Below are 27399 nucleotides of genomic sequence, written 5' to 3'. Positions count from 1 at the left end.
TGCAAAAACCAAAAATTGTTCCCCACTTGGTTTTGAAATACAGCTATTAAAGACTGCTTTTTGTTCAAGCTTTAGAGGTGGTAAGGACCCAATGCAGTCAGGAAGAACCTTCTGAATGGTTCTTCTTCCTGCTTACTCCCTGAATGTGTGAAAAATTAGGAGCTAAACTGTCTTTCAGATTCACAAAAGAAAACCAAATTGATAGGAAAACTATGAAAATGGCACCACAGCAGGATGACACAAGGCAGTTCTTCTTATCCTTTCTTTAAATGCGTGTGGATTGCCAGACTCTAAAATGCATTTTGAGGAATTGTCCCAAGGCCCTGTTAACCATTTAAGTGGGGCACCAACTGGGCTGTTCAAATGCATGATTTCTGAAGCAGGGGGGGACAGCATGGATACCAAATTCTACCTTTTCATTCTTCTACAACAAGTTTACCAAATCTGAAGAAATCAGGGCAGGGAACAACTGACCTACAGATTGCTGGTGGTCAGACACAACTCTGTGAGTGAAGGATCTCAGCAGATATTCAGCCCATACTTGATTTTATATGCAAGTTCTTAAACTTTGTTCTATGATGTTTACTTGGGTTTAGGGTATTACATTTTAAGAATATAAATAACAAAAAAATAAAGAGACTGGATCTACCATTTGTATATTCATCTTGGATCCTGGCCAGAAAGAAGAAAAAAAAAGGCAATGCTTCTGCCTAAAGAATAGGCACATGTGGGAGCTTGCTCTGCCAGTACAACGAGCAGAAGGAGAACTCATGAAGTCAAGATTAGAAGAGCCACAATGAAAAACAGTCAACAGCTGTCATCTGAAGACTTTAAATCCCAATGAAATTATCTTTCCTAAACAGATGTTATTGCTTAATTCCAAGGTTTGGGCTTGACATTTGCTCAGTATCCACCAGCCTAGGACAAGCCAGTCACAGAAAGCAGCTACAGCAACTGGGTCTGGCCTGAACAGCATGCTGTGCAGCAAACTGCTCAGCACTGGCCATCTGTACCTCAGCAAAAAAGCAAACACACAAAAAAAGAAAGCTGAAACATAACAGTGGGGTTTACAGTGAACTTGGAGAAATTTACAGGTCTGTGGAAAAAACACTGGTACTTTTCTTATGTTTCCAGAAAAGATGCTGCTATTGGTCCTCCCTACTAGAAACTTAAAAAGTGCCAGAGTTCATAAAAATGTATCACTGATTTCCATCTTATAAATCAATCCTGTGTCATATTTGAATACTTCTGTCCTCTTCCATGGAATCTGATACTGGCTTTTCTCTCTCTTTTCGCAGACATCTGAAGCTGATATGGAAGGGCAGCACAGTCCTTAAAAAAGATTAAAAGCACTTAAACAGTTACTGGTAGTCTCTACAGGGAACAATGGTTCAGATAGGAAATCTGTATAATCAGCTACCATTACAAGTTAGTTGGAAATAAAAAAGCTGAAATTCTGTTTTCAGAAAACCTATACATAGTAGAAGTTATGGCATCATTAGTCAAAACAAACAGAAGCTGCTTTCTCATATGCGAAATATTGAGTAAACTTTTAACAGTAGCAGGCAAATGACATTGCATGCACCTGTTTTGGAAGCCTCAAAATAAACTCACAAGCTAAGAAATAAAATCTTAAGGAGTGAACTGTACATGCAGGCTAACGGGCACATACACGAGACATCTCAACAGTGCAATTCACAATGTTAATCAAGAATATGTAAAAGCACAATCTCTTCAGGATGGCATTTATGTGTCTGCAAAAGTTCATGGGACTAAAAATATTTTTATTGAAAAGGATAGAGAAGAGAGGGTCATTGTTTCTGAGAGTCTACTTTTTTATTATCTATTATCCATTATCTGACATAGTGGAGAAGAGTTATGAAAGAGGCTTTTAAAGCAGTAAGAGATATATAGTTAAATATATAGTGAATACAGTTAAAGTTAATAACAGTTAGTTAAATATACAGACCTATTAAAGACACCACTGCTGGATTTTTTTCTGCTATTTGTTGACATGCAGGTTAATGGAATGTCATGTATGGAACTGTTGCTTCCTAATTCTGTCAGTATCGAATATAAAAATCACAGCTAGATTTCTACAGCTGAGTTTCAAACATGCTGGGTTTTATCTTTTTTGTCACTCCCTCCCTACACACATGCAAGAATATAGAATGCAAAGTAAAGCACCACCCTTGCCTGTGGTCTAGATCACTACAACTCAGCTAGAGCCAGCTGACATTTCAAATTTTTGTTTCAGCGGCTGCCAGCAGTCCAATGCTTATCCCTAGCTGGCTCCTGGCAGCTCAGACAACAGGGAGCACACTCAAGTCATCAGAAGGATCTTGTGAGGTTTATTCCTTCCCAGCAGCCAGACAGCTGGTTAAAGGAAGATGGCCAGTGCAAGCAAGGGAAACACCTCCATGGCATTCACTAGCAAACAGACCACCTAACAGCAAATTCCCAGAATAAGCTTCTCTCTACTAGGGCAGCAAATGGAATGTCTACCATGAACATATTTTTTAAATCCAGGCAAGCATTTTAGAAAAAATTCTATCACAAGTAAGGAAAACTTGCCAGAGAAGTGGATTTAAGCAGCCCCCATCTGAGCACTGCAATGAATGAAGTGCCAGAGGGATGCTTCCAGCACCAGAGCATTCAGCTACAGTGGTTTGACTACTGGTGTTGCCCAACAAAACATGCTGGATGCTTAAGAAACCCATTGCAGACTATCAGGAAAGCATAAAAAATTCAAACGCATGCTCTGTGTGCTCATGGAGGACTCCTCCTGTAACATTCCAGGTTTTGACTTTTCAAATTGGGGTCTAGTAGAAAACTCTGTTTTAATGAGTATGACATTACTCATTAACATTAGGTACTTTATTCCGACATTAGATAACACACCAATGAAACGGTACAAATCTGATTTAACAGTATTTTGTTTAGCAACTGCAAGTAATTTGTGCTAGATATTTTATCCTATACTTCTATAATGCTAATGCTTCAGAATTTTTTTAATTGTATCCCTGCTGAGCCAAACATATATCACAGTTTTCAGCTCACTGAAACAAATATTAACTCACTGTGTCTATTAACATCTCTTGACACTTACAATGCTGAGAGTACAGAAACTTAATCACAGATGCTAGCAGTAACGCAATAAATGTTACTGTTGGTCAGCTAAATTGCAGTATCTGACAACACATGACAAAATAAAATACATTCTGCTTGGTATAGGCACTGTACTGAGATCTTGATTAAATAAAAGCCACAGAAATGACCTTTTTTTCTGCCTGAAGAAAATCCACAGAAACCAACCAGCAAAGCTTGCAGAATCCAAAAAGCTCTAACTTAGCAGTCTTTGACTGGAAAGGAGCATAATCAACAAAGAAGTAAAATTTACTGTCTGTATTCTTATTCAAAAAACACCTTGAAGCAGAACAGTTTTGAAAAGTTCTCTATGCACTGAACACAACCAGGGTGTGTGCTGCAGACAGAATGCAAGGGAACAATCTTCTTGAAGTGATTTCAGGACTTGTTGGCTGGTTCAGCAAAGAAGTACAGCCTTGAAGGCCCCAAAGAACATTTCCAGAAAGCAGCAATTACAGAGGAAAAGATGCACATTGGATGGATAATGCAGAAGCCACAGCATGAGAAATCTTCCATTACTCAGATCTACCAAACTGCTCTGTAGCCTTCCACTGGCAAACTAACAAAAGTAGCTTCAACATCCCACAAAATCACAGCTTATATCAAAGTTAGATCATAATTCAAACATAGTGAAAGAGTAAAGAAAAAGAAACACCAACAATTTATAACCACTACGCTAAAAAGAGCTAAAAGAATGCCAATACAGATGTATCTTTTCTAAGTTACAGACAGTATCAATTAGGTTTCTTCCTTAGAGCCTCCTGAAACTAGCAAACCCTCCTTAGTATTTAAATCATTCAGCTTTTCTTAGGAAGCCAAACACAAGAAAACAAGAATGTATCAATTCACTACTAATTCTGGGCTTTTACTGCCTTCATTGTACACTTCCTTCCTGCTTAATTCTATTTATCCTTATTTATCAGCATAATGATTTTGTTAATTGAAGTTAGAAGAATTTTCATGCATTTTGTCAATGGATAAATAAAAACAAAGAAAAGATACTTAAAAATACCTGTCCAAAAACTTCCATATGCATCTAAATATTATACCCACAACATTCACCTAATTAATCTGCAAGAACTAGATATTGCAGTTCTTTGCTTATCTTTCTTCTACATAGTTAAAATTACATATAGGCACAATATGGAGAAAACACATCCAAAGAGCCTCACATCCAACAACCAGATTAGACATTAAACCAAAAATAAACCAAAAAAAAACCCCAAAAACCACACAAACAAAAAAAAAAAAAAATCTTTCTTCCTTTTAGTTAAAATTTTAGATTATTTATCATTCTAAATAGAGCATTCCACATCTGTTTTCACTAGACGAATACCTCTGAGTTTGTGACCAAAAAGCAATTTGGTTTAATCCCATGCTTTTTAGTTATGGTATTCAGGGAACAGAAAACTGGGTTGCTTGATTTTACTTTTTTAGATACATGTGGCTATTTAACAACAGAAAAATTGCTACTTATTTCTTTCTGAATTTTCATTTAAAAATATTTTTTAATCAAAAAAGAGAAAAAAAATCCTTTCTTTGCAGACCTACATTATGAATTTGCTATTTTTTCACTAGCAAACTGACTGAGAGGGCATGTAACTTCCGTAATATGACTCACTGGGAACAAAATTGTAAGAAATCAGTTAACAGCATAACAGAAAATATCTTTCCACTTCTTACAGCCAAAGGACATTAAGTACACTGTTTTTCTTTCCCCTTGCTCAAAACAAATGCTACATTCAAGAAGCTTTATTAATTCAAGATACATGCTTGGATTTTATATGCAAGACTAGAATTCCAAGTAGCATCTTTGAGTAGCATAGCACAGCCATTGGCATTACAGAAAAGTAATACAGGGGAACAAACTAGGGAGGAAAGCTAGGATGCTCTGTCACTACTGTTCTCCATGGTAATTTTTCCAGTTAAGCTAGAGACAGGTTCACAAAACTTCTAGGGATAAATACCTTCCTAAGAATAAAAAACGTAAGCCATTGCTATCTACCTATGCTCCTTGCAAAAACCTAAACAAAGAAGTACGCAAATTACTGCTGGACACAAAATGAAGGCAATGAGTTGCAACCTTTATAGGAAATCTGTCCTTTTGAACTGGAAGATGTCCCTGTGTCTCTGCTTTGCTTGCCCTCTTTTGTCTGAATAAAAGCCTCATATTTCTTAAGTGAATAAATAATAGCATCAGTGATGGCACACTGTTAAGTGGGCTGTACTGCAAGCAATTTTATGCCTGCAGTATCTTTTGACAAAGACCAGCTATTGGTCTAGTACTTAGAGGAGAACACTGTGCTGTGAAAGCTGCAGTATTGAAAAAACCCCACATTTAGCAAATCTGGGAAGAGTTTCATTTTGGAAACATTTTCAAAAAGAAGGAAAGAGTTCAGGAAATATCACTCACTGATTTCCTGAGAACACTATGAATCACTTGAGATCATCATTAGTTTCAGCAAAGCAGAAGCACAGAACAAAACACTTCAGTAACAACTTACCAATCCAGCAATAGGATATTACTTACTTAAAAAACCCACATGAGTAATTTGGGAGAAAAACTGATCCTCAGCCAGATAAACAACAAGGAGATGAGCAAACTACTTTAAATGATGTAGGTCTCTTGTTACAGAAGGTATTCAGAACAAAATTTTCATGCATCTTTAATATTTACTACAACGTTTCAAAAGATTAGCAATTCCAAACAACAGATTATTTTTCAGTATAGATAAGGGAATATAAATTAGCAGCTATAGCTTATCTAGGTATCTTTCTGCCACTGGTAATCTGCAGCACTAGATGCTAATGGAAGTCTGACACCTGGATAAAGACCTGACTTGTTGGTTTGATAAATAGATCATATTGAAATTCTAAACTTTCAATGTAAATTTTTGAAGAAGTTCATTCAACAGTTTCACAGTCCTTTGGTTTTTTTCTCCACTATGGTTAAATCTGTAAGCAGTACGGATCAGAAGGTTATAAACTTCTTTGCTTGTATCAGTTATCTCAGTAATCTGAAAGAAAACACAAAAAGTTAAATTTGGCAACTATGTTGCTAAATACTAAGAATCCTTCCAAATACTAGCAAGAAAACCAGATTTTTTCCTCACCACTGAATATGTGAGAAACAGTTTCTGCCCAAGGTATCTCTTTCCATATATCCCAGTGGAGCCAAGCAACTTTGAGATTTCTGTTGTTGTCTCAAATTTAAGTGAAACAAATCAAGAGGCCAGAAAGTTTTTAAAGGAAACACAAATGGACACTATCACCATTTGTAAGTCATTGCCATGGAAAAGAACTAAAAGCACATGAAGGTTCTGCATGTACTTGGGGAGGCAATTCAATTCTGTAAAGCTTTCAAAAGTAAAAATAAATACTTCCCCCAAAAGATGGCAAAAAACAGGAAAAGACTCTAAGTTGCAATTTTTGCAGATCAGAAGGGACTTGACTCCTCATTATCTGTGTTAAACCTGAAGTTTGCTGTGCTAAAAAGAACCACAACCATGCATCCCAAATCAGTTCCACACCATTCTTCCTTTCATATATTGTCTTTAGTCCCTTTCAAATCACATGGAGAGCCTAGCTACACATTAGTGATTATACAGATACAGTCAAAATTAATCAGACTGATAAACAAACTGGCCTACAACAGTTCACGACCCCTCTGCACTGGGAAATATTCAGTTTTGAAAGTTAGTTATACTGCTATGTATAAGGAAGCAGAAGACTGTCTTTGGTCCTCCTGGAGGGATTTAAAGTAGCAGGCTAGTACATTACATCATCACAGCTCAACAGCTGCACTTTCTTCATGAAGAGAAACTAGAAATAGCAGTCTGTAAAAATATATACAACCCCCCAAATTTTATCGTTATATTCTTATGCTGAGAAAAAAATTGATCATTTGTGAACTTGCACCCTAGGATGTGAGGAATACCTTAGCCCTTCTTAAAGAGAAAAATGTTATGTCTCTTTAGTCAGCCAGCTGTATCAGAATGACCTTACACATGCCATATACCCTATACAGGTCTATCCATAAGACCACACAGCTGCTGAATTGAAAAACTTTTGGAAGTATTAAAACTACACACTGGCCCTGGACCTGCTTGGATAGGGAGCATGCACTTCTTACAAGAATATGGTTTGATAGTACGGAATGGGTTTCTAATCCTACACTGAGATTGCACTGTTTATCTAATTAACACAAATACATTTTGTAGTTTGCACAAATATACCTGAAGGCTGTCATCACCAACAGAAACTGTGACAAGCTTCCAGCCTTTTACTCCTCTTCATCTCTTTTTACACCTTAAAAGACACTGTCATAGCTCTTAATTTTCTCCTTCCCTCTCAATTACCACACTGTTTTCTTCACTGGCTTTGCCAACCAGGCTTCTGCCACATCAATGCCAAGACCTAGTAACCAGCTGTCCCACCCAATGGAAAATAGCAAGAGAGAGTTCCATCACGTCTGCAGTAGCTGATAATTTAGGGAGTGATTTTTTTGGGGAAAATCAAAATGTTTGCACATGCTATCTATACCATTGTAAATGAACTGTAGATATCTCTTAACTGCAAACCATTACTTCAGCCGTTTCTGCATCTGTAGTGACATCAGTAACCCTGTCAGTGAGATCAAGAAGTGAATGGAAAATATTTTAACTGAATTTTAGCTGAAATGGATATGTAGCAAGTTAGATATGGCTGTTATAGCCACAATCTCCTTTAATTCTCTGTGTTTTCTTTATTAAGAGGTAGAAACTTAAATAAAAAATAGTACAATAAGTATGTATTGAAGTTAACCTGAAAAAAAGGAAAGAAACACTTACATGGTAAATACATTCCTGGGCAATCTTATGTCCACCAGAGGAAAAGAGCAAGAAGTTGGTCAGAAGATGTGTTGAGAGTTGCTGGTTACAACACTGCTCTACACCTGTTACCCTGTGCACAGCAGCCTCCAGGTCTTTGAGAGAAAGGTCCCTGCAGCTGAACAGTGTCATTAGATGGTTGTAGACTGCTTGGGCTTCTATCTGTAGGAAATAATTTCAAACGGTGCAGGATCAGAGAAAAGGTGAAATCTATGGTATTTTACTTTGGATTTATTCACTAAAAGAAAACCAAATCTTCGGAGAAACAATTCAAACATAAAAAAAGTTTGAATTTAAACAGCAGGAAAACCAGGAAAGGAACGGCTGTAACACATTTCTTTTATACTGATTCACACACACAAAGGTGGAAGAAATGGACATTTTTTTTCTTTGGTCTTACAAATGAAGCAGACAGGGCATCAAGCCAGGATTTTACCTTTTTGAATAATATAAGGAAATGGAGAAAATCCCTCAGAAGAACATGGTCTGATTTTCACATTGTGGGAAAAAGAACAAAGGCTCCTCAAGGGCTCATTTCAGTATAGCTGCTGTAAATCAATTAAATCCCCATGCAGTCTGACCTCAGCTGATAAAATGTTCTGGTAAGAATGTGCAATTTAACTTCTTCCTGTGTTGTTCACAATTTATGTTTTTATGTTGTGAGCTAGACAATAAAATCTAACTTTTACTGGGGGTAGGAAACAGAAGAGTTTGGCACCTCTAGAAAAAGGACTATGAGCAACTACTGAAAAAGAATCCTAACAATAATTCTGTTCACTGAATTAAAAATTAACTGAAAAAAACTTGTAGATGGAATGCAAATGAGTATCAGCTGCAACACTAGAAAAATACACCACTGCAGACCTAAAGGAAAAGAACACCTGTTTCTCAAGGATATTCACTGGGAAAATTTTTTTCAGACATTTGTCTGACATTGACCTACCCTTTCAACAATTTCACATAATATAGCCTCAAAAAGCTGCTAAAAGCTCTTGCATTAAGTCCACAACTACATGTGAGGCACAAATGATACCAGGATCTACAGAAAGGTAACTGGAATTCCTCATGATTCTTTATTCCTCTGTGCATCATATGAGCCAGAGACTGCAGATGGAGAGTAGCTGGTCCTGCTCCAAGAGCTCATGTACCCTAGCAATCTCATTTTTAGGGCCAAACTCCAAGTTTTGCTTCTTCAGCGTTTCAGGCCCTAAAGATATGAAAGGAGTGCAACAAAGTAATAAATATTGAGAAGTAGAATTTTTTGTCCTGTACATATGAGTGAACCTTAGTGAACAGCAAAACCAGCCTTTTTCTTCTTTAAATAATTTAAGCACTTTGTATTACACTCTGGCTAATATAAAGGTGTTACCTAAAGTACAGAGCAGGAAGACAAAATTCTAAGTCATAAGTGCAAACCTTTCCACACAAAAATAATGCTGAATGAAAAGTGCACCAGATTGACATCTACCAGAAGTTCCCATGGCATGCTAATCCTTAACTAGTGAAAGGTGCTGGGTTTGAGGTGGAAACCACTTCATTTGAAAAAGCTGAGAGCTTAATCTGCCAAAGGACAAATTTAAAAAAAAAACCCAAACACCTAACTAAAGGCAGAAGTTTTTGCATAAAGTTGGGAATCCTCCTGAAGAAGCCTGACTTGTCAAAAAAAAAAAAAAAAAAAGAAAAAGAAAAAAAATAAAAAGAGAAAAAGAGAATTTTCAGTTCAAATACCTAAGAGAAGAATGATAATGAACAGAATTGTCAGACCTCTGGGAAAAGATGAGTCACTGCGTGGGCAGTCAGCAGAAAAGCTTTTTTGTTTCTCAAGTTTGTCTTATGTTATGACTGAATAACAAAATGGAATGGGGGACACACAGGGAGATGATTTCATATATGGAACAAAGTGATTCCCTTCTGTGGAGTTAGAACAATGCATTGATCTGCAGCTAGAGTGCAATAGCTTCAATCATTCATGTTTATTGCTCATATATTGCCTGCTTTCCCAAAACTACGTTCTAAAAACAACCCTGATTTCTTTACTTCACCCTAGCTCTTACATAACTCCACTCAGTCAACCCTTCCCTTGCCTTCCCAGCCAAACCATCCCATCCCTTGCTCCTAGACTATGAGAAGTGTAAGTGAAAAAAACAATTGTAGGTGATTGGGATGTGATCTTCTATTTGTAGTGCCATCTGAAAAGCAGGAGGGGAAGGAAATAAAATATTGGATAATTCACTGTTGTACGTGGAATATTAGATGTAAATTTAAAGCATGATTTTTACTACTGTGGTGTACTGAGCTGCATTTTTAAATCCACCAGAATCCATTTTAAATTAAGGTAAACTAGACAAGTTGCAGCCTTTTGAATTGGGCCTTTGTAGATCCAATTTCTTGGGCTAGTTCAGATTTGCATAATAAGTTTAAATTAAAGGCTTTCAAGTATCTGCTTGCATACACAGATGCACAGCACTCTTCATGCAGTACAGTGTGTAAGGTTAGAGCACTGCTCCTTCTGTTACCAGCCCAGCATATGGTATTATCATGTATTTGTTACTGTATCACATGCCAAAAACTGCAGAGAAATCAGAGTAGCTGGGGAAGACTAGGATTCAAGACTGTGATTAAGTATCTTCACGGTTTCAACTGCTGTAATTTCTCTTGCTTCCTTCTCAGAAGATGCCATAACACAGGCGTCCTGAATTCTGTCACACTGATTTTAAAAATACCATCACTAGGGTACTTTTATTTAGGACTAAAAACACCCTGGTTATCCAAAAGAAAGCCAAGAGGGTGCTAATCTATACCACATACTTAAAAAGGAGGAAAAAGCTTTTCTAAATGTCAAAAATAAGAAAAAACCCAACTTTCAAGTTGTCCACTGTGACACAGTTCCCAGAGACTTTGTAAAGTCAGTATCTTTCATTTTTCTGATGCGCACTATTTGTTTTACAGCAATAAGATATAATCAGACTATTAACTGCATATTCCCACTTACTATCACTACATTACCCACCATTGTTTGAGTCCTTTGTTGATTTTCATTCTTAGGACAGTAGTAAAATGCCAGCAGCCACAGCACAGGATCTGGTTCTACAGCAGCCTTCAGTAATTGTTCTGCTGCAATATCCAGCCATTCTCCAAAACAAGCAACCAAAAACCAGATTTCAAAGAGGTCAGTGAGAGAACTGGAAAACAACACAGATAAAATTAGGTACCTCTCATTATTTAACATTTTTAATTGCCTTAAATTAACTAGAAAGGATGCTGACAGTTAATTAAAAAAATATTTAAACCACTCTTCAACAGAGAATACCTTACCTGCTAATCATACACCCATATACTACTTATTTAGTCTATTATCTGAAATCACAATCAAATGAGACACACCCAGTGTTACTACAGATTACTTTGACAGTACAACAGACCATCCTTAACAGCAGCTTCTAATAAACTGTGACAAAATATTATGTATGAAAAGATACACTTCAGCTGCAGGACTTCAAAAACTTTAAAATATTATACTCTTAACATGCTGCTGCCTTTCACTTTCTCTCTGCTGCTTTCCAGGGTTATTTTCTGCTTTTTGGTAATTCATGAAGTGCATCTTTTTTTGTCATTAACGAGGAATTACATTTAGATGGACTGAATAGAGAGTTTTAAAGTATATTTTCAAGTATATCTCCCGACTTTTAAAATTCATGTTTTCTTAAATGAAAATTTTGAAGGTGTTTACAAAAGGATTATTGCTGTAGGAAAGGACCACCATTGATATCCATATTTTCTCATGTGCATTCATATTAAGTCAGAGAAGACTAAAGAAAAGAGAAGCAAACTAATGGCAAGTGTCTCAAAGCAAAAAGTTAAACTAAGCATGGAAGGACAGCTAGATTAAGAACTAGGAACAATTATTTCTAATAAATTTGGAAAAACTTGAAATAGATGAATAACTTGAAATAGAAATAGAATAGATTTATTCCTGGGGACTCCAAAAGCTGCTGTGCCACCTTTGCAAGGAAACTACAAGAAGATCTTAGAAATCCCAGGAATTGATGTTACCCTTATCTTGAACACTTTCTACCATTATGGAGCCTGTTTTGGAGTCATGTACCCTGCACTTCCATCCCTACTGCTGTTTCTGCCTGCTCTGTAGGGGCACCTATGCTCCACTGTCATTGACAAAAGTGTCCCCTCACTATTTTTGGGATTTTCCCCCACAAAATGTCCATAAGTTCATCAACTGATCAACCGATTTCTAGTTTAAAATGTCATGTAACATTCACTGCTCACTGAGAGTACTACATATAATAATAAATCTCAGCACAGAAGCAATCTGTTGATTAGAAGGACACAAAAAACATTTTCCTATAAGACTCACGCTTGATATAAAATAACCCCCCTGAAAACCAACCTATATAAGAAGAGAGCACTGAGAATCAACAGGATATACCGTGTAACAGAATTTTTTTCTCCTCTGTAAATCTTATTAAGTCAAAAAAATACAGAATCAGGAATAAAGCAATAAAAGAAAACTGAATATGGTTTCTTCATGGATATTAGTATTTATAACATGTTAGACCATTTTCTTTCTAACTGGGAGGGGTTTGGTAGAAATCATAATTGTTGTAGGAGTTCTAAAGGAAGTAGGAGTGTGTTCTGGCAAGTACAATACTGCTCAAACTAGTGTACTGTTCAAAATAAAGGGGGGAAAAGACTATATATAAACCGAGAAAGGGCTGGGACACAAAAGGAGAACACACATGGTTATACTACTGTAATGCATTATGATTGATGGTATTTGTTTTATTTATTTGTTCTAAGCTCAAGTTACATGTTTCTTTAAAATTCAGGGTCAGCTATGGGTCACAGTCCAAGGACAGAAAGGTTTGACACACTTCAGGGAGGAACAGGCGAGCACTGAACTGCAGCTCATACAGAAAGTGAGAAGCTACCACCAGACAGCCTGGCCTCAGAGGGAGCATCAAAAAGCTTTTTTCTGCCACTCAGCAACAAAAAAATAGGCCCCTGTGAGTTAACTGAAACCAAGCACGGTTGCAAGTATCTTTGTTCCAGCACCAGGGGGAAATCTTTGTTCCAGATTTCCACGGGGAAATCTGGGACAGAGTGGCTAGACAGCAGCCAGGCAGAAAGGGACCTGGGGGTACTGATTAAAGGCAGACTGAACACTAGCCAGCAGTGAGCCCAGGTGGCCAAGAAGGCCAATGGATCCTGGCCTGTATCAGCAACAGGACCAGGGCACTGAATGTCCCCCTGTACTGGGCACTGGTGAGGCCACACCTTGGGTGCTGTGCCCAGTTCTTCCCTGAATTTAGGAGGGACAGTAACATGCTGGAGCAAGTCCAGAGAAGGGAAAGCAAGCTGGTGAAGTGTGAATCAAACCCTATGAGGAGCAGCTGAGGGAGCTGGGGCTGTTTAGTCCGGAGGAGGCACAGGGGAGACCTTACTGCTCTCCACAATGACCAGAAAGGAGGGTACAGTCAGGTGGGGGTCGGTCTCTTCTCACAAGCACCAGTGACAGAACAAGATGACAGTCTCAAGCTGCACCAGGGAAGGTTTACATTGGACATTAGGAAGAAGTTCTTCAGAGAAAGAGTAATCAGACATTGGAATGGGCTGCCCAGGGAGGTGATGGAATCACTGTCCCTGGAGATGTTTAAAAAAGACTGAATGTGGCACTTGGTGTTGACAATGTGTCATTAGGTCATAGGTTGGACTTGATGATCTCAAAGGTTTTTTTCCAGCCTAGGTGATTCTGTGATTCCACAATCTTGTTTTGCAAGTCTGGCTGGCCTTGGTGTTCTATGTTTATTTTTATATATTTCAAGTTTAAAATCAAAATTAATTTGTTTTTTTTTGAATTTAAAAGCTGTTCAACATTCTTTGGACAGCTAACTCTCAGAGCAGACCTAAGCAAGCAAATTTGTATCCAAGTGCTATACAAGTCAGGTCTCATCACATTCCTTATAAGAAAGAATTACAAGGCAGCAGCAGATAGAGATGTATGCTTTCTCATTATTTTCATATGGTCCCAGAACATCCCCTACCAAAGCATAATTCATGTAGACAAACAAACCAACCCCCCAGGGCAGCAGGTCAGAAACTTGGAGTGACAGCCCAAAGATTAACACAACAAAAATGACACTGCAGTCTGGCAGTCATATTTATGAAAATAAGGAAGTTTGCAGTTTGGGCATTTGTACAAGCCTGCAGAAAGCCAAGCTCCTTCATAAAACAGGGTTAAAAGTTTTGAGGGAGAAATGGGAGAACAGACAAGTAAGCATTTCCATTATGCAGCTAGATGCTTTTTGGAAGGAATGACAAGATTTTGTTTCCTGGAGGCTTATTGGCCAGGTAGATAGATGTTATAAAGCTCAGGTTCAGAAAGTAATCCAAGTCCTATTCTTAAAAATAAAGCCCGACTTAAAGAATAATAAGAAAATGATGAAATACAACCACTAAAGACTTCAGATGACATGACCTTTCACAAATTAACATGAAAAGGACAAAAATTTTGAAGATCTTATACTGCTTACCTAACATTTATATCTTCTACTATTGCTTTGAGCATATCCGAAATGTGTTTCACGTGATGAGACCAATACGTAGTTGGGAGTTCTGAGGATGAAGGATGAAAACAAAACACTTAAAATCACAGCCTGTCTACTAGAATGTAACACTGAAGCATTACGGTAGCTACAAGATCTCTCCAAATTGATTATGTTATAATGAAGTATTGAAAATTTAATTTCAAAATTTCCCAATTTTAAGCAATATCTGTTACTGTATTTCATACAACAATTCATTGATAAAGCCATGGAAGGAAGTACAGCTAGGAATATTGAAATGAGGCTTATGTTCCTTTGCTACCACAATATTAATATATAATCAGTGCAGTAGTATTTTTAGAGGCTCTTGTACAGATCTTTAATTATTGTCCATAAAAAAATCGTACCAAATTGAACAGTGGTTTCTTGAATGTATGTATGAATAGGAAACCTGAAAAAAAGTTGGGTTTGCAGCCTAAAATATCAGAATTCAAGACCCAGAAAGAAACAGAAAGCCTGTTTCCTGTGAAATACATGTGAATTTTTCCATAATGACAATTACTGATATTATAACATAACAAGATTGCAGTATTTTTACAATCTCTTAACATGGCAATCATTCCTACATAATTATTCTTTCTTTGTTATTCACTTCTGATTTAGTTTTCTTTAAAGTTACATCAGTAGTATTGTTACATAAGAACCAGATGTTCCTGCAGAAAAAATACATTAAAAGAATATTATGAAAATTGCTAAATCAAACACACCCTATAAAGGAAATGCCAAAAAGTTATCTCTATCCCTTTTAAAGTTATTTTAAGACATATACAGATCATGCAGACTCATAATGCTGCAAATACTTTATGAAAAAACTTACCAAGAGGATGTCTGACTAAACTTCTAACAAGAGGCTGGTGATGGTATGGGAAGTAGGCCTTCAGTGGAAATTTATACTAAGACACAAAATTGTTATTTTAAGAGGTTTCTGGTCAGTTTTCAAAACAAACCCACAATGAATAATCTCATCTAAGGCAGTAATTAACAATACACACAGAGGCAAGAAAACAGAAAATTAACTCTTCAGTTAATTTTAGGATTTGGCATTAAAAGGGGGATATTTAGGAAATGCTTGCTTATAAAAACTAATTATTCATAGATTTTAAACATATATGCATCAAAAAAGATTCAGAGCATGAAGAAAACTATGTTACTAGTCTTATATTTTTCCCTGTAATCACATACGTTTTCATTCTTAATATGCAGAGCTTAAAAGAGACACTAGTTTAATTTCATTTTCCAGTGTAAACAGATTCACAGATGATATTAAACGAAGAAGTAATAACATCTACAGAATCTGAGTGTGTTGTGTAGATTATTGCCATCCGCTCAAAAATGGAAACCTAAACTTCTTAGGATCTGATCCAGCAGCAGGTAGGGCAGTCACAGATAATAGACTTGCCCTGTTTATCTGAGAATGTGTGACTTGAATGCTGTGAGCACATCTTGTGTAACTGAGACTAGCAGTATTAGCACACCTCTAATCTGTTCTGCAAACATGAACTACAGGCAGGTCTAACATGGAGCATGTAGGTGCAAGTGCAACACCAACTCCCCCTGAGACAGACAGAAAGCCAGCCAGGCCCACATGGTGATCACTGGCACAAAATCTAGCTGGAGTCCAGGGCACAGCAGGGTCAGCACTGGGCACAGTCTTATTTAACATTTTCATTAATGACCTGGATGAAGGGGCAGCAAGTTCCCTTGGCAAGTTTGGTGATGACACAAAACTGGGAGGAGTGGTTGATCCATTAAAGGGTTGTGCTGCCATCCAGAGGGACCTGGACAGGCTGGAGAAATGGGCTGACAGCAGCCAAATAGATATCAACAAGGAGAAAGTATAAAGTCCTGCACTTGGGCAGGGATAACTCCAGGTATATGCTGGCGGACACCCAGCTGGAAAGCAGCTTGCAGAGAAGGACCTGGGGACCCAGTGGACACCAAGGTGAGTGTGAGTCAGCAGTGTGCCCTTCTGTTGTTATCTTATTGTATTTCATATTTCTAGAGTCCCATCTCAAAGCCCATACCTTCTAGCTGGTTTTCTACCATGTAGCTCTTCTCTGCTGTGCAGTTCCTCATGGCTTTACAGGGGCTCCTCCTGGGCTCTCGACCCACCCCCTTTTATCCCAGTTATCTTTGCAAGCCACAGCTGCTGCCCAACTAAGGACTTCACAGCTGTGGCTCATTTAGAGCAACTAGGACCCACTTATGCAATACATAGGACTCTTACGACATTTCCCCCTTTTTTCTATTACTAACAGATGTATTCAAATACAATATAGATATTCAGGTACAATATATTCATTTCCTTTACAATACACATTTTATCCCAGTACTCAAAGGCCTCATACACCACACACAATCTTCCACAGCTCTTCAGGCTGCTACAGCTCTCAGGCTGTCCTATTTTCCACAGCTCTTCAGGCTGCATACCTCCATCACATCGGGGTCATCAATTATTGTTGCTATCTTATTGTATTTCATATTTCTAGAGTCCCATACTCTTGTTATGATATTCTTAAAGTCCATACCTTCTAGCTGGTTTTCTACCATGTAGCTCTTCTCTGCTGTGCAGTTCCTCATGGCTTCACAGGGGCTCCTCCTGGGCTCTCGAGCCACCCCCTTTTATCCCAGTTATCTTTGCAAGCCACAGCTGCTGCCCAACTAAGGACTTCACAGCTGTGGCTCATTTGGAATAACTAGGACCCACTTATCCAACACGTAGATTTTGTAGGGACTCTCACTACACCCTTCGACAGAGCAGTGAGTGGCATCTCGAGCTGCCTTAGGCAAAGGATTGCTAGCAGGTCCAGGGAGGTGCTCCTTCCCCTCCCCTCAGCACTGTAAGCAGATATTCCAGCAGCCTAACCTGAAGTACTATGCCCAGTTAATGCTCAGTTAAATAAAGGGCCACAAGGATCATTAAAGGATCAGAGAACTTCTATGAGGAAAGACTGAGAAGGCCTGAAGAAGAGAAGACTCAAGGGGGATCTTACCAATGTATACAAACACCTAAAAGGAGGGTGCAAAATAACAGAACAAGGGTTTTGGCAGTGGTGCACAGCGACAGGATCAGAGGTAATGGCACAAACTCAAGCACAGGATGTTTTGTCTGTGTATCAGAAAACACTTCTGTAATTTATCTTTTCACTTCATTTTCACTGTGAGGTGGCCAAGCACCACCACAGTTTGCCCAAAAAGTTGTAGAGTCCCACCTGGACACAGTCCTGGACAATCCGTTCTACATAGCTATGATCTGGAGCTCGGGAGTTGGACAAGATGATGTCCAGAGGTCACTTCCAATTCTCAAGCAATCTATGATTCTCTCATTTACATCTTTGAATCTCCATACCATTAATCTTTCTGACAGCTGCCACACTGCAACAGAGATTCACTCTCCTATCACACAAACCTGTGAACTGCCAGACACGAGCCACTTCTATGGCAAATTTTATGGATGTATGTTTGCCAAGAGTTTTTTCAGTTAACTGTCTCTAAATTCTGAAGGTCTCAGTGAACTCACTTCATCTTCTGTCATTAATGTTTTTACCAGTCAGATAACACAAAGACAGATACCTTATGAATATATGTAATGATAGTATGACCAAAGGGGAAAAAAGGGATCTGACTGACTTAAAGTTTAGGAAGCAATCCGTACCCGCCTTTTTGCAAGTTAACTAAAATTACATTTGATTTATAAACTGTGAGACAAGGGACTTTTAATTCTATCATTGAAGATAACAACTTAATTAGAACTTCATTACTTAAACAGTATACAAGCTAAATAAATTAAACTCAATATTTAAAACCACTTTAGAAAAATGGGCTGCAGTCCATGTTAGCTGCTAGCTAGCAATGCCAGTAGGCAAAGCGCCTTCACCTTCAAGAAAATGTATCAGCTGCACAGCAGGATTAGCTCTTGGGAGTCTGATGGGTGTGGAACCTCTAAGTTCTTTCTCACCCACTGATCCCCACCTGGGGCTACACAGTGTGTTGTTGCCATGCAGTCAGGGTGGCACAAGATCATCATGCACAGCACTAATGTATTAAGCAAGACAGCTGCCTGAAACCAGAAGACAAATTCAATCACACTGCTAATTAAAATCCAGTATGCCACAAGTTTCAAGAAATCCCAGTATTCTCTTAATTACCATTTCCCTCAAAAAGATGCAAAAACTCATTTTCTTAAGTTTAAAGTGGAAGGTTTTAAATGACAAGTTCTTCCCAAACTTGCATCATACGAATTTGATTTCAAAAAACAAACAAGATGAACAAGATGGTCAGAATGTGGCCATGTGATTTGGGAATCTGAAGTCAAGTTTGCAACCTGTAAGTAAAGTAAGATTTTTCATATCTGTATTTTGAAATTTTAAGGTAAGAAACTGATCTGGCTCTTGTTTAAATTAGCACAAAACGAATTCTATTTAATTCAGTTCAGTAAGACCAGTACAAAAACCTGTGCAGCAGAAGAAAGACTAAGCTGTAAAATTTGAAAATTTAGACTAAGGAAAATTTCAAAGAGACCACTGTTGAGGGTAAGGAACCGAAACCAGTATGTATTCTGGGTCCCAGTATATATTTCTCTGTGTCTTTTACCTTCTGAACAGACAAATATGACTATTCAATATCCTTCTTATAACTATTTAAGGGACTAGAAATGGGATTGTTATCTCTGATTCATTTATTGTCAAAGACCCTGCTTCTGCAAAAGAAAAAAGCATTTAGCATTTTTCCTCCTTTTTATCAAAGACAAATGTTCATGTTCACTCTACAGGCAGAGACCTCAGCATCAGGGAAACAGAGCCAGGGAAAAGCACTTTAGGCTGATGGACTTGAGGGTTAAGTTAGGTAAACTGCTCTTACGTGCTGGTTTCATGCTATAATTTTATAGCGCAGGTGAAGATGTTTGAACTGAACTTTGGCATATCTATACAGCTACAGAGGGATGCTGTTATTTATATTCAGTACCTCTCTTAAGAGTAGAATTGGGTTTTTTTCTTGAAAAATTTTGCATTTTGTCACTGGAGAAAAATAAGAAAGAGAAAGAGATCTTGACTAACCTGTTTGTTTTTATTCTGATAAGCCTGAAGGAAGAGCTGTGTAAACACCTGTATAATTGTCATAACTTCTGGGGTTCCATCAGTTTCCATCAGTGCATTCCTATGCATTGAAAAGTTAGATATGACAGATCAGATAATTAGTCTGCCCATCACACCACTGTTAACTGAATGAAAGAAAAAGGTATATTCTTTGTATGCTGTAGATTCAAACTGAGTCTGAGCTCATGATACCACTAACAGAAATACTAACTTTGCGGGCTTTTTAGATTTTATTTTTAGTTCAAAAAAAACCCAAACAAACAAACAAAAAAACCCTCATACACAACTCCTACAAATAAATTAGACTTAGTAAATATATACAATATACATGCAGACACATAATTTACCCTACCTAAATAAGTATACAATTAAAAAGACTTGCACAACTTTATTAACCAAATTTGGTGTCTGATCAGTTTACTGCATTCAGAGCAACCACTCCCATGATTGAGTTCAGCATACTTTATAGTGTTTTGTGGCATCCCATAGGCCACTCTAGAGGTTTACAAAGGTAAGTGCTTCAACTTGCCTTCCATAGAGCAAATTAATCTTGAGCAAATGGAGCAAGTGGAGAAAAACACATAGCAGCAATTCTCATTCTCTTATTTGAAAGGCATATAGTAGAAAGGAGAAAAATTTTCAAAGTAAGTTGACAGTGAGATACAAGTATTAGAGAATTGTTTCATTCCTCCTAAAATATATGAAGAGTTAACACATTACTGTAACATAGAAATGTCACAAAACTACAGGCAAATATCACACTGGTAAAAAAACAAGAAATAGTACATGGAAACTCAAGATAGTCTAGGTGTATGGACTTCTGTATAGCCACACAAGGCAAGAAAACATAGCAAGACACATTGGGAAATAAAAGCAGTAAGTAATATCACTGTGATAAAATCATACAGAACAATTAATCTCAATATGTATGCAAATAGCAGGAGAAGTTATTACAGAAAGAGATACAATGCTTAGATCCATACTTCCAACAGAACACTAACCCCAAATATAAAAGAAATTTTGTGCCAGCTATAGAAACCTAACACAGTTTCCAAGCAAGTACATTTTCTTTATCAGCAGTTCTCTAAAATCTCATATGTGATTACAACTGGAATAGTAACTTAACATCTGCACACCACTTGATAATAGTTGTAAGGACATAGAGAAATAGAACAAAAATAAACAGAAGGCTGCATAAACCAATTGGTCTGCAAAAACCAGCTAACATATACAGCTTCATGTAAGTATCAAGAGAAGGTGAGACAGTATTCTTAAAATACACCAACATTTTAATACCAACAATGTAGAGGGACAAGCACACTAAGCAGAAACAATTCAAAGTAAAGAAACAGAGCAGAAATGTAGGCTTAGAAACAGGAAAACATCATTTTTTAAGACAATTTGAAACACTGATAGAAGTGCAAAGTTTTACCAGGAAATGCTGTGTTGGACAAAGCCCTGCATTAGCTGAGAAACATAATTTTATCCATTTCTACATCTACCAAAGGGGAAGGATGCAAAAGAGTAGTGAAGTCATGTGTTTTTTTAAAAAAATATTCCATATAGCATGACCTTAAATAAGCCAGGAAGCCTGGACAAATTTTGTCTCCCTGTACTATCACACTATACAGTCTCCAGCCTAAGACACCAAACACACATCTGCTGGAGTCACATCAATTTTTAAATGCATCTTGCTTTGGGAAAGTGATGAATCTCAACTCTTCAGAAAGTACTCTCTGTGTGCAGACACACTGAGACCATAGCAGCAAAGGACTGCCAGGGCAGTGACTCCCAAGTGGCTCCACTCTCACCACACAGTGTCTACAGCCAAGCCTCTTCTGTTAGTGCCTGCACAAACCTGAATGTGCACACAGACACACAAATGCCCCCACACAAATGCACCTGGGAGCCCTGTTTTCATAAGAAAGGAAACACTCGATGAGCAAAGGATGTCAGTCACTAAATACATTATTGCTGTATTGGAATTGTTAATACTGATAACCCTGGCAGTAGATCTACTTAAAATTAGTAAGTATTCAGTCAAGAAGAGAAAAGAAGAGAAAAGAAGAGAAAAGCCACTGAAAACTGAGTATAAAGGATTTGAAGCCCCTGTGTGGTAACCAATATATTGGTTGCTTCAAAATAATTTTAATACATTCAAAACTGAACTCAGTATTAATAGGTGGATCAACAGTTGAAGGCCATTTAGAGCATATCTAACATAAATCCTGAAATATATAAGCAAAATGTAAAAGAGGCTACACCAGTAAGTGCAAAAGGTTTTGCTAAATGCTACCTTCATGTTGGCATGGGCCAAGCCATTTCAGCATTTAACATTTTCACCTCAAAACTGTATTTCAACCACAAATCTCTCTGAAGTACAAAATAAATGACAAATTTTACAGGCTAAAATACACTGTAGTCAACTGTATCAATGATTATTATGATGTAACTTTTACTTAAAGTTGATAAGATTTTTAACATTTTTCATTATTTTCAGTGTACTACACAGAAAGGGACTTTAGAGAATACAAGTAAAGAAAAAGATATCCTGAAATTATAATATGTTGCAGATTATAGTGCTGTTTCTGCTCTTGAAGAAAACCTCAGTGTTTAAATTTAAAGCCCCTCCCATAGTAATTTCAAAACTTACTTGAAAATTTCATTTACAATTCTGAAAATAGCAGGATGGCTTGCTGCTTGTGGCTGTTGATAATCAAATGAAAGAAAATTAGGTATTAATAAGGAGCAACTCACACAACTGTCATTGCATAATTTACAGCTTAACTCAGTGATGCTATTACACAGCCATTATTAAACTGTAACTCTAAGATCAACTCTCACTAAGCCCTCAGATTTTCTCAGGATTAGAATTCTTAGGATTCTCCATAGCAAGACCAAGCAGGCTCAACAGCTGACAAATGCAAACACCTGGGATCCCAAACTGTTTATGACAACAATCACTACAAATACTGAAGGCGGCAGACAGAAAGAACAGGTCGTTGCATGCGATTGCTAGAGGCTAGACACAGGGAGTATATTTTCAAAAAGCCTTCCTTTCCTCTCTGCAGAAAATCCTCTCAGGATGCGCTTTGAGACTCTTGCTACGTGTTCAAAATTAAATTCCACAAATTAAATTGATTTTATCACCTTTGTCTTTAATAGTTTTGCATGCATTTTCATCCCTGATATTTTCTCACAGTATAATCTTCTTTTGTGAACTTCAGTGTTGCTAGTACAAGCTAATTGTCTCAGTGCATAAAAAAAAAATTTAACTAGTGAAGCCTTTTACCATGCTACCACACAAAAGACTGTTTTGAGAAAGTTGTTATATTAAACATGCACCAGTAAACAAACTGCTTTCTAATTCCATATTCTCAGGCTTTTATGGAACACCTAGAAAAAACCCCACTTACACATTTTCCAAAGTACTAAGTTAAAGTCTTAAGTTGAAAAGCAAATCCTCACTTAGTGTCTCTGATGTCAGTGCCTGAAGATTTAGTAAGAATATAGTTCTTGAACAGCCTAGAGTAAAGCATGTTTAATAAAATGCATTATATAAACTTTAGGAAGCATGGTATTTATAAAATTTCATTTATCAATACAGCTTAAAGTGCATAATGCACTACTGAAAACTTGTATGCACTCATTTCAAGCTAAAAAGTACCAAGTAGAAAATTAACATAACACTGTAATAATCTATATAAATTATGTTTATAAAAATAAGCTATACTAATTATTATAACAATACTAATAACGATTAAAATAATATCTTTTTAATTGTACACAGGGAGAACAAGGACTTTGCTTGCTACGATCCGTACATGATAACATCAGAAACCAAACCACCCTTACTAAGAGCTGTTCAGCGGAGCTGCTCCTGCCCGCAGCTGCGGCTGTACAGAGACGGCACAGCTCTGCCCCGTCCCTGCGCTATGGAACGGGCGCCACCTCCCGCTCCAGAGACGGGCAGCGCCCCAAATCCCGCCGGAGCAGCCGCGGAACCCCCGGCAGCGGGCTGCAGGAGGCACGGGCCCCCCCTCGCCTGGGGGTCCGCTTCTGCCTTCGTGTTTTGTTTGCTTCTTTCTTGGTTTGTGGGAAGATTGGACTGTGTCTCCACAGCTGCCTGCTGGATCCAACCTTCCTGAGGTGCTGGAGAGCAGCGGAAAGTGAGAGTGTGCCTTCAGTCCAGCTGATTCCGTAATTCCTCCCCTGCCTTTCAGACATCTACCCACCTTTGCACGCACACTTCTCTGGTGAGGAACTCACTGTTGCTTATGACAGGCTGGATACAAACCAGAAAGGGTCCACCAGAGGATCAGCTGACAGAATGTGCTGTATACAACAATGAAAAACTCTGCACGTCTTCCTGGCAAACAGCAGCAATCTAACCGTATCCACTATAAGAAATCATAGTTAATAGCCCCTAGGGTTTTATCTAAACTACTGAAATCAATATGATTGATATCTCATCACTGGTAGTCAAAAGGGAAAAAACAAAAAAACAAAACCCAGGCCCAAACTCCACTGTTACCAAATTTCACAAGCTTTTGATCAATGGACTGTATGGAATTAATTTGCAAGCATTCAAGAACAAGCATGCTCTGATAATGCAAAATTCTGCCCCACAATTTAAAGATGCCCTTTGTGTAACAGGTCAAGAGCATGCAGCACAATTCTGCTGCTGCTAAGAGCAGTTCTGGAATTTGGGAGGGATTATCATTTTCAGGAGGGATTTTAATAAAATTTTCTTCTTGTTGACATTATCTCCTTACATTTTCAAAATAAAAAGGCATTTTACATTTCAATAATCTTGTCTGCAACTATTCAATGCTTTTCACAGAAACCAAACCCTATGTATTGTTCAATCACTACTAAAACATGCACAATACAGACAGCATAATACACACTAAACAAAAAGATTCAAACACAGAGAATTGGAGCTGCACGTGTGGTATTATGATAGAAAAAATGTACTTTTAACATAATGTTTTCCAGACACTAGTCTTGAAGAACTATATCACTTATGTATCTGTATTATTAGAAAGCAGAATCTGAAACAACTTATTTATAACACAAAGCCAGAAGTGAATAAAAAAATAAGAAAAATATATCTGTATCTACAGTAAGCAAGTAAATGGGGGAAAAAAAGAGACAGAATTATCTGCTTTTTATTAATATCACAGAATTCTCTGTAACAACCACAAGAATAAACATGGGGAACTAAACATGACCAAGGTCATACAGATTTGAGGTGGTAACTCTCAATTTTCAGACTCACATGCAATTAATTGGACATGATACTTCTAGAAGTTAAGGATATCTAACTTCAGGAAACTACTACAGTGCTGTATTTCAAAGGTTGTCTGCATTTTCCAATTGTATATTTGTATTTCTGAATTTTATTTTATATTTACCAGTTTAAAATAGGAAATGTTACTTTTTTCTTATAGGAAATGCCAAATGTGTTTTTATTTTGAAGAATTTATTTTTAAAGCACAAATATATTTTTACAGAAGTTTTAAAAGTGCCTGAATCTATCAACATTAAGAGTAATTTTCTCTATCCTTCCTCTTTTCTTCCCCATTAATGCCTCTTTTATTGGCCCTGTACATTGGAGAGTATTTTTACTGTAGAGCTCAGGGACAGTGGAGATAAGGCTGAGTGCCTGTGGGTGACAGTCAGAGGGAAGGCCCACAAGGCAGAGATCCTGCTGGGAGTCTGTCACAGACCACCCAGCCAGGATGAAGTGAAATATTCCATCAGTGGATGTTTCGTGGTCACTGGCCCTTGTTCTTGTGGGAGACTTTAACTTGCCAAATGTCTGCTGGAAACTCAGCACAGTGGAGAGGAGACATTCTAGGAGGTTCCTGCAGTGAGTGGAAGGTAAATTCCAGACACAGCCTATAAGGGAGCATGCCCAGCCAGACCTGCTGCTCACAAACAGGGAAGGGCTGTGGGACGTGTGGTGGTCAGAGACCACCTTGGGCACACTGACCATGGAATGACAGAGTTTCTCTGTTCTTGGTGAAGTAAGGAAGGGATCAACAGAACCTCTACCTTGGACTTACAGAGGGCAGACTTTGGCCTGTTCAGGACACTGGTTCAGAGAGTCCCTCAGGTAACTGTTCTTAAAAACAAAGGGGTCCAGGAAGGCTGGACATCCTTTAAGAAGAAAATTTTAAAGGCACAGGAGCAGGCCATCTCCATGTGCCAACAGATGAGATGGCATGGGAACTCAGAGAAAAAAGGAGAGCTTATGACCTTTGGAAGAAGGGGCAGGCAACTCAGGATGTCATTAGGTCATACAGAAAGAAAACTAGAAAGACAAAACCTCAACTAGAACTCAATCTGGCCGCTGCTGTGAAAGATTATAGAAAGTGTTTTTACAAATACTTTAACTACAAAAGGAGGGCCAAGAAATATCTCCATCCTTTACTGGACACGGAAGGAAGAGAATCCCCTGTTGGGGATGAGGAAAAGGCTGGGTACTTAATGCTTTCCTTACCACAGTCTTTAACAGAAAGCTCCATTATCCTCAGCCCCCCCTGAGCAGGTAGACAGGGATGGGGAGCAGAACAGAGCCCCTGCAACCCAGCAGGAAGTTATGAGTGACCTGCTCTGCCACACAATCACAAGTCTGCGGCTTCAGACAGGATCCATCCAAGGGTACTGAAGGAGCTGGCAGAAATGCTCATTAAGCTGCTCTCCATCATTTATCATTAATCCTGGCTGATGTCTCAGACGTCTGAAGGTTGGCCAGTGTGACACCCACCTACAAGAATGGTGGAAGGGTGGCCTGTCAGCCTGACCTTGAAAGGTCAAGAACCTAACCAGGAAAGGTTATGGATCAGGTGACCTTGTGCACCATCACACTGCACATATAGGACAATCAGGAGATCAGGCCCAGCCAACAGGGATTTGGGACAGGCTGCCTGACCAACCTAATTGCCTTTTATGACCAGATGACCTGCCTATTGGGTGACAGAAAATTTGTGGATATTGTCTACCCAGACTTTAGCAAAGCACCTCATTGCAAGGGCACTGAGGGGCTGCAGCAAGTGCAGAGAAGAGCAATGGAGCTGGTGAAGGGTCTGGAACATCCTGTGAAGAGCAGCTGAGGGAGCTGGGGTTGTTCAGCCTGGAGAAAAGGAGGCTCAGGGGTGACCTTATCACTCTCTGCAACTGCCTGAGAGGAGGGTGCAGCCAGGTGAGGATCAGTCTCTTCTCCTAGGCAACCAGTGACAGGACAAGAGGACAGAATGTCAATTTCTGTGTAGATCACTAATAATTTTGTCAGTTAAACATTAGAACAGGCTGCCCAGGGAGGTGTTGGGAGTCACCATCTCTGGAAATGTTCTAAAAACAACTGGATGTAGCACTTAAGAGTCGTATTTAGTTGACATGGTGGTTCTCTCAAAGATTGGACTCAATGATCTTGGAGGTCTTTTTCAACCCTAACAATTCTACCATTCTACGCTAACAAGGTGGAAAATAAAATGCAGCAAGAACAGATGGCTCATAAATAAGAAGACGACAACAAATTTTAAGCCCTCTCAACCTATTGCACTTTTATTGCAACATACTTTTGAAACAAATAAAACTACTTTGGAAAGCTATCTCAGAATCAAACAGAAACTAAATGACACCAATTTGATCACATCTGTT

At 38.2% G+C, this 27399-nt stretch overlaps 1 protein-coding gene across 1 annotated transcript in view; it reads right to left on the bottom strand.

Annotated features, from left to right (window-relative positions):
• Positions 1–4735: 4735 nt before the first annotated feature.
• Positions 4736–27399, bottom strand: part of FANCC (FA complementation group C) — a 63003-nt gene continuing 40339 nt past the window's right edge. The window contains exons 8-14 of the mRNA XM_058824025.1: positions 22385–22437; positions 19693–19792; positions 15453–15528; positions 14564–14645; positions 11022–11197; positions 7977–8173; positions 4736–6164 (exon numbers count right to left, since the gene is read on the bottom strand). Of these exons, the coding sequence (XP_058680008.1) occupies positions 6021–6164; positions 7977–8173; positions 11022–11197; positions 14564–14645; positions 15453–15528; positions 19693–19792; positions 22385–22437 (828 nt within the window). The 3' untranslated portion in view covers positions 4736–6020. The remainder of the gene's footprint in view (positions 6165–7976; positions 8174–11021; positions 11198–14563; positions 14646–15452; positions 15529–19692; positions 19793–22384; positions 22438–27399) is intronic.

Source organism: Ammospiza caudacuta, chromosome Z (genome assembly GCF_027887145.1).
Source record: "Ammospiza caudacuta isolate bAmmCau1 chromosome Z, bAmmCau1.pri, whole genome shotgun sequence".
NCBI classification, from domain to species: Eukaryota; Metazoa; Chordata; class Aves; order Passeriformes; family Passerellidae; genus Ammospiza; species Ammospiza caudacuta.
The sequence above is the reverse complement of the archived record's forward strand: the minus strand, read 5'-3'. Positions and strand labels throughout refer to the sequence as shown.